Source organism: Hippoglossus hippoglossus, chromosome 10 (assembly GCF_009819705.1).
Source record: "Hippoglossus hippoglossus isolate fHipHip1 chromosome 10, fHipHip1.pri, whole genome shotgun sequence".
NCBI classification, from domain to species: domain Eukaryota; kingdom Metazoa; phylum Chordata; class Actinopteri; order Pleuronectiformes; family Pleuronectidae; genus Hippoglossus; species Hippoglossus hippoglossus.
Window position 1 is genome coordinate 14,301,300 of NC_047160.1, and position 20,402 is coordinate 14,321,701.

Here is a 20,402-nt window from a genome sequence, read left to right on the forward strand (position 1 = left end):
CCTTTATTGATTTCTTTTATAAGATCTGGCAGCAGGAGATGCAGATAAACAGAAATAGAAAGTTTAGTGAGGGAGCCTCATCTGAGATATGGATTGTGAAACAAGGGGGGATCTTGCTGTAATGTGTTCCTAATATGTTTGTGTTCTCTAAAAACACAGACTGGTTTCTGGGCACATAATACAGCGCTTTGTATGCAGAAACCATTGTAATCTAACCAAACACGCGAGCGGAGAGTGGAGGGACTGAAACTGTTTGGAGAGTAAACAACGAAGGAAAAAGACGGCAAGCAGAGGCAGTTGCTCCTCAATTTGTTGGTGAGGAAATAAAAAGCTGCCCAGAGCTGTACCAACAAACATGCTCGCTCGATTCAAGAAGTGGCTGCAGTGACGACGACAAGACTGAGGTTAATTCTGACATCAAAGTAGCTTCCCAGTCTGTTTAGGTGAAAGAGCGAGCTTAGTTTACTTAAAGCAGAACAAGAGAAATGAAAGATCTGCCCACCGAGGGAACCACATTCAGCTCTAAACATGGATTTGATCATGCAGAGGAGACTGAAGTCCTTTTATTTATAGGTTTCGCATGCTGTACAAAATTATGATAAAAACATAAAAAGTAACATTTGGCCCCAAAAAACATTTTATAATTACAATTACAAATAGATCTCATCGTGAGCAAGTCGGTAATGTTTACTTTTATGAGCAGCTTGACAAATCTAAAAAGTCTAATCAGAGTCACGTTAGAGAAGTGCTGTGAGTGTCTGGTTTTCAAGTGCTGCACCCAAAAAAAAAAACATAAAACAGCACTGTGGATGCACCCGGTGACACTGAGCCCCAGTTTGATGTTTCTTCAGGGTTCATCCAACATCTGAGCCGTGTATGTGATGACCAAGAAGGCATTGAGTCCCCTACAGTACTGAAGAGACAATGATCTTGATGTGTAATACTGTAAAAATCAAACAAAAACAGTAGCTCACCTCGCATGCCCAGAAATGAAGCCAACAGAATAATAACATGTGTAGTCACCAGTGCTCTGGTTTAGGCGAGATTCCCATCAACAACAAATGTAGTTCCACAAAAACATTACACAGCAATGTGAAATATCAATATGATATATTCTCTGTAATTCACAATTTTGTAAACTTTTATTTAATGCGCAACAAAACCTCTTCTAAGACAAGCAAATGACTTTGGTGTTCTGCAGCTACAGGCTCAATAAAAAAAAAAGAAAATGTCCAAATATATTATTATTATTCAGCAAAAAGTTTGATTTAATTCCCGAACTCATCAGCCTCAGTGGTCACAGTGGTTTCTTCATCGCTAAAGAGAATCTGTTTGGACCACCCACTAAGGAAAGACACTGGTACATTACATTTTTAACTTCTTCTTTTTTTTCATCAGAGTAGCTATAAAGGGAAATATAAACCCCAAAAATATACTGTATGTGATGGCACTGAGAGGAAATGTTGGTGTATAAATGTAAACGTAACCTGGAGTTCGGCCCATTTACTCAAAATGCAACTTTTACATTTTATCTTACAGACACACGCAGAACTTTCCATAAAACTAGCGCAACAAACCAGCAACAACAAAGGCTTGGCACTGATTCGCTGCAGCTTCGCCAAGTCTATGAAAATTCTTGATCGGTTGAGAATGTGGAGAATGTGCAGAGCGGAGCAGAGTTTCTGAACAGCTCCTCCCCAGTGGGCAGACATGTCCACTAATGATAGAAACAATGGGTGAAGGCTCAGTCTGTGTTTCCCTCTGAAAAATCATGGATTTAGAGCAAAAAAAAAAATAATGATGAAAACACGACTCTCGAAGGAGGTGTCCTTGATCCGTTGTTTTGTTTGTCCACTTTTTCTTTGCCCACTCTCTCACTTGTTTCCCGTGCTGTCATGAGACAAAACACTCAAGGCAATTTCACCACCACCACACAGGTGCCCGCCCTGCCAACGTTCAGAGGGACCTCCTACAGGAAGACAGAGAGGTTAACATGCAGCTTCTCATCTGAGGCCGTCTCAAAAAATAAAAAGCAAACAAATACGAGAGCTACAGAGGCAAAAAGAGAAAAGCAAGCTATAAAATATTGATAGGATTCATTGACTTCAGCAGATTTGTCTTCCTGACAGGCATTAAGTGGAACCCTGATGTTACATGTGCAAACACAACCTACAATCTCATTAAAATGTATCCAATTAAAATGTCAAAAGTTCCTTAAAACAAAATGTGCATGGCAGTATTTATTATTTATATTAACACAATAGGGATTTTAATGTTTTAAGCCCGTTACCTGACTTACAAATGGTTTAGTTTTGTGTCATTACCTCAGTCCACTCGTTGTTCTGTGCATCATAGGATTCAACAGTGGTCAGATACGATTGGCCGTCATATCCCCCCACAGCATACAGCCTGTCGCCCAGCAGGCACACACCCACTGCATCGCGGGGAATGCTGAGGGAGGACACAGTCGTCCACATGTCCGTCTTTGGGTCGTACCTGTAAATGCAATTGTTTTGGTCAAATGGTTGTTTTTGCATTATGGATGGTGAAGTCAAACACCCTTATGTTCACTATAAATCACAGCTGTGTGAATGGTCACCAGGGGGAACTCTTTGCAGCACTGTAGACACAGAACCAAATTGAAAGTTAAAAACAAAACTGTCTCTGGAACAGCAGCTGGTGGACGCTGGGTCCACAGAGACCTGAACTCATCAGCGAGGGCGGAAAGCTGCTGCACACAAAAAAAAAAGTCCTTTGCACCATGTTGGCCACTTCGATGAGGAAAACAAAGACGCTGTGTTGATCTAACTTTGTATGAATTCAATGAAATGAAGTTATTCAAATGTTTTTGTCATTTTTAAGCAAAATAACCTAATGCTTGCAACATAATGTGCCAAGAAAATAATTATGAAATAGTGGATTTAAATAACAGATCCCAGCAGAATAAGGAAAAGAGCCATACTCACACAGATGTGGGACTGGATAGGAACTGATATAATCAAAATGATGCAATTTAACAAACTTATTCCTCTGATTAAAATATTAAAAGTTCCAACAACAATGCTGATGCATCAAACATTTTTTATCAAGTTTTAAAATTGCTTTGTGGGTCTATTTAACTCCAGGAATAATAAACATTATAAATAATAAGCCCAAACAATATGTAACAATCAGAAAGTATTAAACATGCATCCTCTCAGTTATTAAAAGGTTCATGGATAATTAAAGAAACAGCATTGATGGTGAGAAATCTATGTGCCAAATTTATTTGTGGGGGTTAAGAAAACTATTTTACACATTTCTATCTATCTATCATTCGTTTTGTGAATATAGTTCTTTGACTTATTTTACATTTTCTTTATACTGATTTGATCCTTTTTATTTCTTATTTGTTTTATTTTGTTTAAAAATGATTTCAAACTGTGCTTTCTGATTCTCTAGATTCTTTGTTTGTAATGTCCAGCACCTTGAATCTACCTCTGTGTATGAAATGTGCTTTGTAAATAAAACTGCCTTGCTGAGGAAGATTTGTTTCAGTTCCACTTGCAAAATGGCATCAATTAGTTATTGAAGAATATTGTTGCACTGTATGTTTAAATATGAACATAACGGAAAGCATATGTATATATCCCTCCATTAGCATATATTATCTATACCGCTTATCCTTTGAGGGTCGCCGAGGAGCTGGAGTCAATACTAGCTGACATAGGGAAAGAGGTGGGGTACAACCAGTCCATCCCAGGGCTGACACATGGAGACAATCAACCATTCACAACTTTTAGTGCCTCCAATTAACCCAATCTCCATGTCTTAGGTGTGCAAGGAAGCAAAACTCACACAGAAATGAGGAGAACGTGCAAACTCCCCAAAGAAAGAGCTGTGTGAGTTCAAACCCTTCTTGCTGCGAGGCGCTCATCACTGCACCACTGTTTATTCTGAGCAGTGAATTACAAATGAAGGTTCTCTGCTGGTGTGTTATTTTACCAGCATGTCCAGCAGATGGTGCCAGATACCATCAAATATAACCAAGTGTGGAAAATATGATCTCTTGAGTTTAGTAACATGTAGTGCAACACTGACAGGTCTGAAAATACAGGAACAGGGTGGAGATCTCCAGGAGTTTAGCTCTACTTTGTTCTCATGAGAAATTCAGCAGCCACGCCTTACTGAGCTCGGCCAAATGCAACAGCTTACGCAACATTTTTGTGTGTGTCAGTTATTTCCTCCAGGGCAGAAGCGTTTACCGACCTCTCAACACAATCGGAGAGTCGAGAACAGTGGTTGGAGGCAGGGGCATCGTGTCCGCCTACAGCATACAGGAAGTTGTTGTATGTCGCCACACCCACACCTCCTCGCCTCTTGGCCATGGGCGCACACATGCTCCACTTGTTGGTGTGCGGATCGAAGCACTCCATCGACCTCAGGCACGAGCTGCCGTCTCGACCACCGACTGCAAACAATCTGAGGAATGAAACAAAACGGCGTCAACATCTCCAGTGTTTGACACGGATGTTCAGTCCTGTTGAATCCTGCAAGAGAAGCTGAACTCAGCTGTCAGATGTTTGTAAAAAAACAGTGACAGAACATTGTCAATGTGACAGATTTTATAAGATACAGCAGTACACAGTGGATAGCATTTTTCAAAGGCCCTTTCCTTGAGTGTTCTCTGCCACAAAGATCACATCAGTATTTTAAGTGCTTGTAGCTCACAGGCCCGACAGTAGGAAAGTAGAGGCTAGGGAAACAGTTTCCTTGTTGTCTATTTTTGACCTAGATGCAGAAATAACTCAGCATCGACTTTAACGTTGAATGCTGGATGCAGCCGAGCAGCAGCGGCCTCTTTTCTCCTTCAGCACACAGACATATTTAAATGAGACAGAGAGCTGCGTTATTTTTGCTTAATTTACTCTCAAACGGGGTTGTAAGGCATTAAATACTTTCAAATATACAAACTGTTTTGCTTTTATAGACTCCGCTTACACTGCATGAATTACCACGCTAATCAGAAGAGCTCCGTGCTGCTGCAGCCACACTGCAGTTCATCTCACACAGACCACAAGAAGCATTATGTTGTCAAACTATTACCAAACTAATGCTGCACCTTAGCCTCTCCAGGGCACTGTTACACAACCGAGCCTGTTCTACCGCATGCTCCATTCCAAATAACACATTGTGCCAAATATCTCTACAAACAAGGCAGCTATACAGTTATTGATTTTTAGATTCGTAATGGTAATTCGTTTCACACTGTCTGCAAATCCACATGCAGATGATTAAATCTACTATCTGCATTTCTTTTTCAGTCTGAAACAGATTGTACTTGCAAGGAAAAACCTTTTTCTGACACTGAATTTCACAAAAAGGCAAATTAATGTTAGATAATGATTTTCTTGTTAAAACTAAACAAATTGGACAAAACATGCAAGAGTGTGCAAGAACACTGGTATTGTGTGGTTGTTACAGTACTGGAATATGCAGTTTAAATGCATTTAAATAGCAAACTGAACCTCTTGGCAGCCCTTTCAAAGTCATGCACAAACAGTATTATTCCTTTTCAGTGTAAATTGCCTGTACTCTGTGCTTGTTGGGGCTTAACAAATACCAGTGAACTCAACCTCAGGCAAGATGATATTTTAAAGCAGAAGAAAGACAAATATCATTTGCCCAAAAGTTTAAAGTTGCACATTTCTTATCAAAAGGTTATGTTGACAATATTCTGGAGGTGTGATAAAAATAAAAAGTCCAACCTACTTTCCATTGAGTGCTGTGACTCCCATGGTGCTCCGTGGTGTCGACATACTGGCCACGTAGTTCCACTGTCTGGCCTGCGGGTCCCAGCGCTCCACTGTGTTGAGATAGCTCCAGCCGTCATGGCCGCCGACAGCGTACATGGGGCCCTCCAGCACAGCGATGCCTACAAAAATGGATACAGGTGATAAATGTTACTGAGCAAAACCTATTGTTTTATTATATGGTTTTGTGAAAGAAGAAGAAAAGTTGTACCATTACATGATTTGAATTCTATAATTGCAAGCAATCATGAACAAGGCAGAAACCTTTTTGTTCTATCTAGTAGTACCAGAAATCTCGCAAATCTCGAGAACCTTTCATCTTTTTGGCTTCACACTTGGAGAGTGTATTGTTACAGGTCCAAGGAACTGCAGTGTTGGATTGGGTTTGACTAGGAAACGAGATCGCTTCGATTTTAATAAACTTTGAACAAACAGATGACCAGCGACAGTGGCGGCTGGGATGACCCAACACAAGAGACATTGTCGATTATGACAACAGCACGTTCACAACAATGGCAACAACAGCTGATTCTCCTGTTCGGGGTTCTGCGTCGAACTCCACTGAACTTTGAATAAACAGGTGAACGGCTGCAAGGCGTCAGGGTCCAGCAGCATGTCTATACATGACCTGACTCATTTACTACAGGTCACTGTTACAGCCTTTACAAACAGGCCGGTTTACAACAGGCACTAGTGTATTTAAATTGTGAGTTTGTGTGTGTGTGTGTTTTTATGAATTGAGAGTTTGTGGTTCTGCTACAACATCCACCTGTTTTGTAATGACTTATAGTATTTCAAACAAAAATCAAAGCTGAAGTTACTGTACATAAATAACCTCTTTGAAGCTAGTGAAACAAAGATTTTTCAAACTCCCATCATGACACATCCTGTAGGCAAAAGGAAATATAAACCACATGTTGCTCACAAAACTATTAAAATAAATGAAGTGGCATTTCCGAATCAAACATGTCCTTGTTTCTTGGAGAGAGCTGAAGGAGAGGTATATTTCTCTGTTAGAACCGAGCAGAGTGAGTCATAGAGCTGACCAAATCTTTTCCAAAAAACAGGAAGACTATAAAATAAAAAAAATAACTGCATTGTTATTCCTCATTCCCAAACCACAGAGGAAAGTGGTTTTCAAAGGATGTTTTAACACAATGGATTTTTATATTACCACCCTTTATTTCCTTTTTTCGTGGGAGTTCAATTATGCCGAGGGAGCACGAGGGCAAGACCACATTCAGAGAACCTTGAATGACTGACTTGAATTCTCATATTGAGGCTCGCTTACATTACTGCACGGGGGTTTTGGAATAAATATTTTTCTTTCTCCCGTCTTTACCCGTAATGCACACAGCAGGAAGGGGCCGTGCATGCAGGGATGTTGGTAGACACTAAGCTCCTAATATATCCAGACTCAGAATATTCACAGAACAAGCCAAGCAGAGAGAGATAGCTGCTACAGGAAAGATGAAAGACGACACAGGTAATCTGTACAGTGTGATCTCCTGGGCTCGCTGATACGTCCAACCACACAGAACGCTTTGACAAGATCTTCCCGTTCTGTTAGCCAGACTGTTTCAACTGTGAATCAAAATGCCTCTGATATGAGATTTATTGGGTTGGGAAGGGTAAAGGAGAGCAGGGCCAGCACAGCCTGCCAAGCTTTGATAGGGGAAAGGGGAAAATATCAAAGGTCTATCTCAAAAAGACATGTGTAATTTTTTTTACAGCATGCCAACTGTGACCCCTTCTGAGCATGCATCCGGAAATTTCTGGGAAAAGAACTACAGGAAGCACGATGGAGTGGAAACTTCAAACACTGAAATGATTGAAAGAACTGTATTTTATCATGAACACCCTCTGAAAACAGTAATTTATATATAATAATAATAATAATAATAATAATAATAATAATAATAATAATAATAATAATAATAATGATAGTTGACAGAAGTAAGGAAAGATTAGAGGGTATGTACATAAACATTTAGAAATATACACACAAGGATATTTGAGTCTTTACTATATTATTCACAAAGTCTTTATCAGTTTATCTTAAAAGGTAAACTCATATGCATACCACCACCAAGGCCCATCAATCTCCTTATGAAAAACATATTTAACTTTACTAGATATTTATTTGGATCTGCATCAATTTGCACACACTCATAAATATCAGTCTCCTAAACATGTCTGTTTTTTTAAATTAAGATCAACGAATCCTTTTCTTAGAAATCTTGAAAAAATGTAATATTTTGCAATGTTGAATAAAAGGTGGAGGGGGGGGGACCAATTCAGATTCTTGCTAAATTTGTATTGCTTACTCCTTAGGTCAGGTCCCACCCCTCCACAGATCTTAATGAAAATCTTTTTGTAATCCTGCTAAAAAACTAAACAAACAAACAAACAAACAAACAAACAAACAGATCCAGACAGAAACATTTTCTCCTTAGTGGAGTTAAAAAAGTGTCAGACCTTAACATACTGACATACATGATTAGCTTTTTGAAACAGTGTCCTGACTTGATTTCCAACGTTTTTATGAGAAAATAGGAAAATTCTTTCAATGTATTTCCTCCTTACTTTTTTTTTTGTGAAATAAGTGAAGTACAGTGTGACACACTTACCTAGTCCATGTCTGTGTGTTGACATGGGCGGCATGGTGGACCACACTTTATTGATCGGATTGTAGCACTCCACCATGTTGGACGTCTTGAGTCCGTCCCTCCCTCCGACCACATACAGCTTGTTGTCTATCACCGCCACGCCAAACTGCAGCCGCCGTCCATTCATCACTCCAACCTGGACCCAAGTGTTTGTCCGCAGGTCGTACTTTTCTATGGTGGTCGAACCTAAAACCACAGACACGTAAAGTATTATTATTCAGATAAGCTTGCGTTGATGTGTTACATTACTAAATGTCTCATACCTTTGGTGGCATCCATCCCTCCCACAGCGTACAGTGCTCCCACAGTGGACTTTCTAGGTTTGGTTCTGGGGCTCTGAAACATGGGTCGTCGCTCGGGCAGGAGATGGTACTTCATGGCCTCCATCAGCAGCTTTTGGCATTCCAGATCATCAGAGAACATCTTGTTGTTTTCTAGATCTGCAAGGAGCTACATTACAAGAAATCTGTCGTAAGGGTTTTACTGTTTTAATGTTAATATAAAGAAAACTTTAGATGGGATCCAGAACCTGAGCTATATAGTTATTGATTTCATTCCAGAATAGAGATATCAGTCATTTCTGTATCTCTGTTACTTCAAAGATTAATAAATTTTCTAAGTTAAATAAGGATATGTTTTATAAGATGGACTTGTAGTCTTTTCAGTTTTAGGTGACTTATCTCCATATACCATTAAACCTGGGCTGAGATGTGATGAAGTAGTTTTTGGTTTTATTGAATATTATATGTGACTGAAAGTTATGCATGTATGTATTGATCTTGTTCATCCATTTAGTTTTTATTGAATAAAAATACATTGCGAGACAATGAAAGACTGCTTAACTATAGAATAATTAGTTTTGGAAAATAATCTTTAAATAAAGCAGCATTTTTTCGTTTTTTCAGATGTTCATACCTATTATCTGCAATAAAGGCTTATCGGTGTTTGATGTTATACAAATTTGGATGACAGAGTAAAATATTTGCTCCTCTTAAAAACAAGACATTCATAAAACATGAGTTTCCATCAATAACAATTCAAACCAGGCTACAAATCGATGTCCTTGACAGCGCACATAAAATGTCATGTGTTGCTGTCATGCTGCCTCTTTGATTTATCTCTGCGAGAGGAGAGTTATTTCACTTCAGCCACTAACAAATGGGTTATTGACACTTTAACTGGCAACTATTTTGCTATTCAGTGAATCATTAACGTTTTTTTCAAGCAAAACCTTTTTTTTTTCACTTCACAGTGTATAATCCTGATTGTACCTTTTTTTTAAGCCACCACCTCTGTAATCTCACCTGTGGAGGAAGAAGAGGCAGGCGGATGTAGGCGAGCAGGACGCCGAGGTCCTTCTGTCGATGCTGCACATCGTATCGCACCCACATCATCAAAGCCTGGAAGATGGTCTCCTCGTCGGGAACGTTGATGTCATCGCTGGAGAGCAGCTTAACAATCTCAGCTGTGGGGAGCAGCAGGAACTCTTGGTTCTGAATGACCTCCAGGAAGTGTTCCTGGAACATGGGAGACACGTAGGAGGCAGATAATCATCAGTCATTAACCGGCACCCTGTGTGTGTGTGTGTGTGTGTGTGTGTGTGTGTGTGTGTGTGTGTGTGTGTGTGTGTGTGTGTGTGTGTGTGTGTGTGTGTGCGTGTGTGTGTGTGTGTGTGTGTGTGTGTGTGTGTGTGCGTGTTATCATGAGGACAACATGTCACAAGGGCAGAGAATTGTTGAAAAAGGAATCCGAGCAGATAGCTGATGCCAATTTAGACGTCTCTATCTACAATTTCTAACATAACTGATCCCCTCTTGAAATTTTGGAGGTAGAGATGAAACTGTCATCTGCTTCACTTAGCTCATAAAATCAAATGACCGCACAGCAGCCAGCTACAAATCAATCTGGCATAAAGCATCTTGAAAAAAGCCTCTTCATAAGCTAATAAACCATTTTTCGCTGCTGATCACATGGCACTGCTGAGCCTTTATAAGCCGTTTAATGAGAAACAGATAGGCACTGCACACCAGCATTACCATTACGCCAACATGGTGTCCAGCTCCAAGTTTTGCGGAAGCTGTTCTCTATTGCTTTCCTAAAGATTGATCTTCCACTTACTGGCCAGAAGCCCGGGCGATATTACAGCACTGCATGGCTACCTCCTCAAGGACATTGTCTCTTCCAGTTCCATTAGAGATGATGCTATATAAAACACCCTCCCTCCTCTCCACCTCTATGGTATGTCCAACATTAAAACACATGAGACACATACATGCAGAGCGATCCATGGCTGTAATCACACCCTGTTTCCTTTCTAAATGAGATGGCCCAGCATTAATTATTAAGCTCCCAGAATAACTTTGACAAATCAAGCTCTCACTCTAGAGTGGATGCTCGACAATTACACAAAACAAGCACGCTATTGATCATCCACCTGCAGCAAATTACAGTGACTTGGTCCGATCTATTACGAGACCAGGTTCCAAGAGCTTAGTACAGACAGGCTTAATGAAATGAGGGACATCTATTGATCTGTTGTGGTAATGCTGCGGGGGAAATTCCACCAAAGTCTTTGACATTGCTTTAGACCAATTATTTGCAATTACTCTCCCGGAACAGCGGATGCAAAAATTGAAAGCTCAACGGAGTTTCATAAGCATTTAAAAAGATGTGTTTTCAGATGCTGGCAAACTCATTGCTGGGCAAACTGCTTGGAAAACAAGATCAGCGGGAGAGGATACATATTGATTAAAGTAGTGCCAAAGACTAATTGTGTAATAACAGTGTTTTCTGAAGTGAAGCAATGCTGATGTTTAATCAAAGGGGGGGGGGGGGCTGGGAGAATTACCATCCAAGAACTTTTCCATTACCATCTAATTTGCAGAGGTGCAAAGGGACAGACGACTTCATCTGGTTAATTCCAAACATCCTGTAGTATTTGTTGAAATATTTTATCTAATATCATAATTGTATTATGTTATCAAATGTTATGAATAAAAATACACCGATCATTAAAAACCGGTAACTGGATTTAATGTTGTGGCAGACGAATGTATTTTTGGATTAGCCATGAAACCATGGAAAATAATTGAATCTAGAAAATAAGGTTAAATCCTATTACTGGCGATTCAGAATGAATTCTTTCAAAACAGGCCGTGGATAAACACCCATCTGCAAAAACATTGAAAACCAGTGGCTGGTTTTGCTGTGCTGGCTGCTCTTTATTGCTGAAAAGATGTCCTGTCATCTCAAACAATGAGACATTACATTTTCATCCAGTGCGACATGAAATGGGCGACTTTTTCATACAGGAAAAGGATGTCAGAGACAGATCTTGGCTGCCACTCTCAACCAGGAAAAACACGCTTATCAAAACACAACTCGTTCCGCTCAGAACCCAGAGGATGGACTTCCAGGAAGCCCACTGCTTTCCCTGCTCGTTACTGAAGGGACTGAACAGGAAGTTGGCCCTCTTGTGCTGTTTGATGATTAGATTAACCTCCTGGTCCTGGATGGGGCTCAGTGTAAACAGGCTGAGCAGATGTCCTTTAGGAGATAAGGCCCTGCCTTGTGCTGTCCTTTATGCGTGGCCAGCAAGACGCTATCTGACAAATATGTGCATGAATCTTAATCCAATGCAAATTTTCCACACAGAAATATATAGAAATCACATTTCCACGAGGCTGGCGGTGCAGTAATCAATGTTCGGCAAGGAGGTATCTCTTACTGACAGCCATATAACTAAATTAGACAACGTGCGAGCATGAAACTATTCAATTTCTATTCAAATGTGCCCATCGCTCATTTCCTCGCTGAAATTAGATGATATAAATAACCAAGACACCAACAGCTCTTTCCTGAAAGGTTATGACAGGTTATTTAAAATAACTAATCTCCACACAGAGGATACCCCCAAATACAACAATGTGTTGTGAACAGTATATCCATCCATGACATCATCTATAAATATTGTTTCCTGACTGAACTGACAAAATAACAGTGGTTGTCACGGAGGGTATGATAAGAGTTTTTGTGTTTCGACTGCTCCACTGATGAGTCAGTACAGCGGATCACAACACTGATACTTGATTTGCCCGAGGAACAGTGGTCAACCCACTCATTGGCCGTTCAGCAAAAACATACTTTTACCAAATTACTTATATTTCCTTGTTCTTGCCAAAACTTGTGTTTCTTTTATCCTTTTCTTATGCCATTACTTTTAAATGAGGTTGTATTATTAGAGTTAGTTTCATATTTTTGTTCTTTATGTCCTTTTTGCAAAACACTTTGTAACAGCTGCTTTGAAGTAAATTGTATTATCACTATTATTATTATTATACCAACGAGACCGTTGTCGCCTCTCACCTGTCGTGAGGGTGTAATCGGAGTTTATGTGAGAAAAATAGTATTAAATTAAGTGTTGAGATTGGACCTTATTTTAGTTCCACTGCTGTGTCTGCTATCTGCTGGGATCTCTCTGTACTCTGAGAGTTCAATTCCTTATTACAAAATAAATAATGTAGCCCACCCATGTAAATGTAAACATGTTTGCGTCCTACCATGGTGTAGTGATGAGCCACATTTAGCAGGTCCACGCAGCCCTGGGCGTCTGCGAAGGAGCGTATTCCCAGGCAATTGGAGGGATGAAGCTGTTTCATCAGAAAGTTACAGCAGACCTGGATGACTTGAGGAAGCTGCAGGAGACAAGCTGCCGCCAATAAACTCTCAATGGTCTCCTCTTTCAGCTCAAGGACACCTGCAATATCGGGACAGGAAAAATGCCTCTTTAAGTTATGTAGCCGTAAATGGGTAACACAGCGGTGGGAGAAGTATTTAATCCAGGCAATGGTAAATATTTGCACTAAAATTAAATACAAAAATATTTATTGTGGAATAGTTTCTCGTCAGAGTATTCAAAAATATTGTGAAATTGATATTTAGATTCAGATACACAGAGCAGGGGGATTTCTCAAAGGGCAATTTGTCTTGTTAAATAAAGTAGCTTTATGTTGAAGTGCTGCCATGTCGCTCAGCCCAGTGATGAATTGCCTTATTGATCCGTTTTAATAACGCTGGATTTCAGAAGTCTCATAACGACTTACAAGAGCTAGTGAACGTCTTTATGAGCACTCACCAGTGTAGGCGAAATGAACCAGAGATCTGAGCGCCTCTGGATCCACTCCCTCCATCTTGATCTCCTCCTGCTTGGCCTCCCTCACGTCGCTGGTGAACATGGCTGCGAAATAGTCCGACACAGCACTCAGGACCAATCTGCCATACAGAAAAGATCATGGATTAATGCTCTTGTACTGGACATTATTTAAATTGTATGTGGGAGACCTATACTAACTATCTAAAGTGATTAGTGTATCAATCATAAGAGAGAGGGTGTCTCTTCACATTATCCCCTAAGTGTGATAACTCCAAGAACTACAGCCGCTCGTGTGCTTTTACACTTTGCTCGGTCACTGTGAGATATTGAGTAACTTACTGTTCACCCGCACGTTCTGTATCATTCCACTTTGTCAGAGTATGATGAATGAAATTACCCCACAGACTCGTGCTTCTGGTTACGCTAACTCGTTTGTCTTGCTCGCATAGCACAGTGGCTGTATCATGAAGGGGAAATGAGATCATATGGCTTCACAGGGAATTGAGATCAAGTGACACAGTCCAACAGTCGGCCATTTGCATAATCTATTGGTTTCTAATATTTTCAGACACATTATACGCTTTATGACCCCCACCAAGGAGGTTGTGTTTCTCTCTGTCGCAACGATTACTCAAAAACTACTGAACCGGTGTCCAGGAAATATTGTTGGAGGGGTGGAGCATGACTCAAGGAAGAACCCATTAAATTTTGGAGCAGATCCAGGATTTTCTTTTTTACTTTCTTTAACATGACGTGATAGACGGTTAGCCTTGGTGGAGATTTGTGCTCTCTAAGCGCCCCTTTAGTTGTGTTGAAGATTATTTTAAATAGATAAAAATTGCTAAAACCCCCAGTGGCCCACACAGACCCACAATAAAGCATTGACAAAATGATCCAGACACTTCTTTGTAGAGGCCCCCTTCTGCAACAGTTGTAAGTCTGCTACGAGCTTTGTACATCTGGATTTGGGTAGTTCATCCCATTCTTCCGTGCAGATCCTCTCAAGCTCCCACAGATTGGATGGGAATCGCCATCTTCCACAGCTGCTCTGTGCGATTTAAGTGTGGGCTTTGGCTTGGTCACTCAAGGACAGACTGAGACTTGTCCTAAAGCCACTTCAGCGCTGTCCTGGCTGTAAGCCTATGTTTTGGGTGAGTGTCATACTGAGAGGATGTGAAGAGAGGGGAAGCCGGCTTCCTTCAAAGATCTTTCTGTATTTAGTTGCATTGCATCACGATACTGCAACCACCATGCTTCACCTTGGGGATGGTATCAGCCACATGATGAGTGGTGCTTGGAGTTTACCAGAAATAATCCTTAGAGTTCTGCCCAAAGGGTACTTTCTTTTTTACATCAAACTACAAAATGTTCTTCCTTCAAATGCCATTGGGCCAGAAGTTGTCTTCTGGGTATTACTCAAAAATGCCTTGAATCCTTCTTAGAACAGACAGAACAGGCTGAAAAGGCAACTCAAGAAGAGTCCTGCAGTGAGCAAACCTATATTTCTCATTTACAGAGGCCACTGTGCTCCTGGCTACACAAAGCTTTACAAAATGTTTTTCCTGTCACACCAAAGCTGAATTTTACCATGGAGGTCTGCAGTAAGTTCACTGTTTTTTCTGGTTTTTTTGTCCTGTCTTGCAATGTAAATTGTGGGACCAAATATGTACTATGTCTTAACTATGTCAATGTTTTCTCAACAATGATTAAAGCCAAGAGGATGTCCGTGATCACAGAGTCTGAAAGCTTTTGTAAACTATGGCACTCAGTAGAGTGCTTGCATCTGCCATGAAACCACATTTAACTTCAATACATCTGGTTTTTTATTTGAAACTGCAGCAAATTGCACACACTAATAAATATCAGTCCCCTAAACATGTCTGGGTTTTTTTCATTAAGAACCATGAATCATTCTCCGAGGAATCAAGGAAAATGTTGAAAATCTCCCTATGTCGCAATATTTACAAAAGCGATTTTTTATAAATTCCTGAATTTGCCCATTTAACCAGACTCACACCAAAATTTACTGGATTCTTAGTTTTTTGTGGTTCTGTTGAAATATGTTCAGTTGTTTTTGTGTAATCCTGCTCACAAACAAAAAACAACAAACAGGCAGGGGGCGAAAACATAACCTCCTTAGCGGAGTTAAAAAGATATTTCATTTTGTGGTTTTTAAGAATGTTTTTTAAACAGCAAAAATGTCTAAGAACATTTGACATTGCAGGGTATTTAGTGAAGATTGCAGTGTAGAAATGTCCATGTACCCATTTAAAATTAAACACTTTCAACACTTCAACACAGTAAACTGTAAATTTATTATATTGTGTGTAATGTATTATGTCTATACATCATCCCTGCTGTGCTTGGTTATGCCCTGTGAGCAAATATAAAACGGCACTGAGACAGGCAGTCAGAGAACTGTTCATTTCACCCAACTAGGTCAGTGACTGATACTTTTCTCCAGCTCTCTCTCTGTGGAGCATTCTGGTTTCTGTTTCATGAGTCTGGATGAACAAAATACGCTGGTGTACAAGTGCCTGCACTCGGTGGACACGATGCTTCTCAGCATTCAGCGGATGTTGTGCAATCACATCAATTTAGCCATTCAACCGGGGGGCTGGATGGCCAAATATTGACAGCTCGGTGTAGCGGATCACAGTGTTCGTCCTTGTATCAAATGTACAGTGGGAATGAGGAAGGGCTGAGGTGTAATTAGATCCCAGCAGTGAACATTGTTTACATGCAAGTGAACAATGGGTTTGCGTATCTATCAGCTGTCACCTGAAAATCAGAGGAATCTGGCTTTGCATTTCAAAACATAATAATTTATTGCTCAACATGTGAACTGCTGCCCAGACCACAGCCTGAATGTAACTCTACACTAAAGCCGATGCAAGCGTAATTAATGAAATCAAGGCAGGCAGAAGCGCTAACACCGACCTGTGAGCCGGTATCTTGTGATCCCCTGCTATCAACAGGACATCACACAGCTGCTTGTGCTGCAGGTACGTCTCCATCTTCCGGAACGTCTGCTCTGCGTGGTTGGTGGCCTGGAAAAACTCATCCGAGGAGTTGGTGTTCATTCTGGAGAAGGTGCTCAGAACCAACCTGTGGAAGAAGGCAGAGAAATGAGATGTAGTGTGATTAGAAAATAACAACTGAAGGGATTAACCCTGTCTGTGTTAATGTAAGATTAATGTTAGCATCGTAGCTTCTGTGCTTCTGAATGTACATTTTTCCTGCTCTCCGAAACATTTCAGCATTTCACCATCAGGTCCCAAATCCTCCTGCAATAACACTGCAAGCAGAACTCTTCTGAACACTACATGACTTTTTGTTATTTGCCCTTTACTATTCAATTTAGACAGAGACATTTGTAAACAGTAAATGAGGCGGCTGTGGTTCAGGAGGAAGAACAGGTCGCCCACTAATTGGAAGGTCTGCGGTTTGATCCTCGCCTCCTCCAGCCTGCATGTCGAAGCGTCCTTGAGCAAGATGGGAAACGCAGTATGGAGGTGTTTATGAGTGAATGTGAGTCACGGTGTAAAGTGCTTCGAGTGGCCGTTAAGACCAAAACAGAGCTATGCAGTCACATTTAAGCTGGGAACAACAGCTTCACCTGAAGAAACGGAGAGGAAAAAAAGTGACAATACAGGTGAAATAGATAAGAAAAGATTAATTTAGGACGACAAAATAATTAAACTCATTATTTATTTCTCTCATTTTTCGTCCTCTTTGGCCAAGTATGAAATAAAATAAATTATGGAGCTGTACACAGTGAGATAAGCAACAAAATTGTTGAGGACACAAAAGAGCTTATTTGGACACGTGGCGCTCCTCCTCTATTCTCTGCGGTGAATCTGCATCTTTCTCGCCCCTCTAAGCTGAAATTAAAACTGTTAAGACTAAACTCCGTACATAAGTGGATAAACCAAGCTCTTCAATCCAATGGGACAAGCAAGCACAACAATGGATGCAACAGCTTCCCAGACAGAATTTTCCTGCGAGTGTGTGTGCATGCCTTTGTTCTTGTGTGCGTGTGTCTACATATCTGTGTGTGCACGTGTGTTGTGCTAAGAAGCCTGTTCCTCGCTGCACTGTGGCGAGGCTGGTTCTCCGTCCCCACAGGCTGCTAGATTACATGCTGTTTTACAGGCATCCAAGTAATCCCTCAGACTCGTGGCAAATAATGCGGCCGAGTCACTCTGGTGTCCTTCACAGAGCGAGTCCGCTCATTGACATTTAGGGTTGTTTGTTACGCCACATAAACAGACCCGAGCCGTCTCTCCGAGGGAATTTACTGTCGGCTCAGGGTGCCTCTGCTGCGTGAGGACTGATAGCGCCCGAGAAAAAATGTCACTGCTATTTAAAGAGACACTTTATGTCCTCGCTCATTACCGCTCATACGCTGATATGAGAGATGGAGAAACTAGTAAAGATAGTTACAGATATGTCAATACAAATGAATTGAAAAGCCTGCAGTGCTTGGGAGCAGAATAAATTGACACATATACTGCGATTGATGAAGCAGGAGGGGTGGAGGGGGTGGTGGCTCGTATTGACGTCCTGATTAACACACTATTATACAGTTTTTAGCCACGTGTGTGACTTTCTCTGATTTGATCACCAAAAGCGAAAACATTTTCCCTCTGGGAATTGTTTATATTGCTCTCCAGTCACTGCAGTATCCTATAGTCTAATCTTTACCGGGAGACTTTATGCTAAATGCATGAGTAATTTATTGTCCTGTCAGGATAATTCCCCACTGACTCCGGAGTCTTGGAGAGGAACACCAAACAAGACTGAATAAGCAATGGGGCCATAAAACTGAGATGCATTGCCTTTGTATTGGCTCCTGGGCATGCTGTACGGATTTTTCATGTCTACCAATCTTTCCGACACTAATTGCTTTGGTATCACATTCTAGGGAGCAGTAAATTTCTGTGAGGTGTATGGTTCGCATTCTGTAGTGGGTCGGATCATCAGAGGTATAGCCCAATTTTATTGAGGCACTAAAGCCCCGGAGCACCTTACTCCTGAGAAACTGCTGAAGGGACGTTGCTGTGCATCGCATGGAACCAAGCAATTCAAAAAGAGACACAGGAGGGCCTATGGAACTACAAACTATTTCAATGTGCCTATGAGAACCATGAGAAGGCAAATTAACCAAACAAAATAAACCTGAATAGAATCTTCCTTTATCCTACACATCAGATTTCCACCAGTGAGCACATATCATCTGAAGTCTTGTCATTCGCTCCTCGCACCTTCCCGAAGCTATCGCACCTCAACGTGACTAATTGGTTCCCACAGAAGACGCCACATCTTCAACAAACTCTGCTGTGCAGGTGAAGCAGACACTATGCAGCTTTTTTCTTGCTGTGTTGTCAAAACTAGACGACTATTTTAAGGGTGTTATTGAAAAAATCCATGTATATTTTAAAGCAAAAGTTTTAAATCTCAGGTTTATTGTTCCTCACAGACCAGAGTGCAAAAAGAGTGCAACATAACAAACAACATAAACAACAGAACGAGACAATGAAGGTGGGTGTGTTGCGTGGGATCACTGGTGATTAAGGTGCACATCCACATGTAAACAGTAAAAAGTAGCCATGTTTGGCAGAATTAATAATAAATAAATAACAGATTAAAAACAGAGAATAGAACTGTGGTTATTAATGTATATAACCCAATATGTTAATTGTTAATTAATGATCAAATATTTGATCAATTAATAATAAATACACAATATATGTATAGTGCAATGTCACTGTACCACTCTAATTGTAAAAATATGCATATAGAGATGAAAGTACTAGCATATATGTTGGTATAATAGTAAAATAGTAATAGAAAAAAATGTAATTGTATTTCAAACAGTATATAGTAAAGATAATATAAGTATGTTATTGTGTATCATAAGTATAATATAGTATTAGACTAAAATACTATATTACAAATATATGAAAAATAATGATAACAATAGTATTAATAAACTTTGATATGTGTTATTTGTATATATGGTATATATTGTGGTATAAAAAGGCCTGACAATATAAAACCAATATAATTAAACCTAACATAAATAAATGATAACAGTGTGTGTGTGTGTGTGTGTGTGTGTGTGTGTGTGTGTGCGTGTGCGTGCGTGTGCGTGTGTGTGTGTGTGTGTGTGTGTGTGTGTGTGTGTGTGTGTGTGTGTGTGCGTGCGTGTGCGTGTGTGTGTGAGTGTGTGTTGAGGTGGTTCACAAGCTGTTTCAGAATCTGACAGCTTAGGGGAAGCAACTGTTGCAGAACGTCATACTGCTGGTTTTGATGCTGCAGAACCTGCGGCCTGATGGCAGTGCGACAAACAGTCTGTGTGGGGGGTGGAGGGGGGGGGGGGGGTGGTCCTCCATGAATGAAGTTGCTGTGTGTGCGCAGCTTGTCCGTAAAAAATGTCCTGGATAAGGGAGAGAGAGGGTCATTAAGGTCTCTCTCTCTCTTCTTTATATTACTATCAGTAACATGTAGGAAAATTCATGATATTGCAGGGGATCTATTTAAAAACATCCTGCTTAATGTCCCTCCCTGCGTTCCATCTGCCGTAATCAAGTTCTCACTGTGCTGACACTGCCCTCTCAGATGAATGGTTATACGATTCAAGATGTGCTTTCGTCAGCCCAGATTAGCCGCTGGCTGTAAAAGTTATGAGTCAGACGTGTTGCCGAGAATCCCAGTCTTACTCCAAGTAGTTTCAACTCCATCCCTATGTGAGAGGGAAAGTCGTGCAGCCTGCCCCGGCCAAAT

At 40.6% G+C, this 20,402-nt stretch overlaps 1 protein-coding gene across 5 annotated transcripts in view; it reads right to left on the reverse strand.

The window, feature by feature from the left end:
• Positions 1–541: 541 nt before the first annotated feature.
• Positions 542–20,402, reverse strand: part of klhl4 (kelch-like family member 4) — a 29,111-nt gene continuing 9,250 nt past the window's right edge. For 4 of the 5 annotated variants that reach the window (XM_034598130.1, XM_034598129.1, XM_034598128.1 and 1 more), the window contains 10 exons: positions 16,554–16,721; positions 13,596–13,732; positions 13,021–13,217; positions 9,766–9,978; positions 8,725–8,911; positions 8,423–8,647; positions 5,752–5,914; positions 4,249–4,461; positions 2,325–2,496; positions 1,910–1,969 (listed from right to left, as the gene is read on the reverse strand). In XM_034598130.1, coding sequence (XP_034454021.1) covers positions 1,910–1,969; positions 2,325–2,496; positions 4,249–4,461; positions 5,752–5,914; positions 8,423–8,647; positions 8,725–8,911; positions 9,766–9,978; positions 13,021–13,217; positions 13,596–13,732; positions 16,554–16,696 — 1,710 coding nt within the window. In that variant the 5' untranslated portion in view covers positions 16,697–16,721. Of the gene's footprint in view, positions 1,970–2,324; positions 2,497–4,248; positions 4,462–5,751; positions 5,915–8,422; positions 8,648–8,724; positions 8,912–9,765; positions 9,979–13,020; positions 13,218–13,595; positions 13,733–16,553; positions 16,722–20,402 lie in introns of all 5 variants that reach the window. The other variant, XM_034598125.1, reaches the window with a different exon arrangement.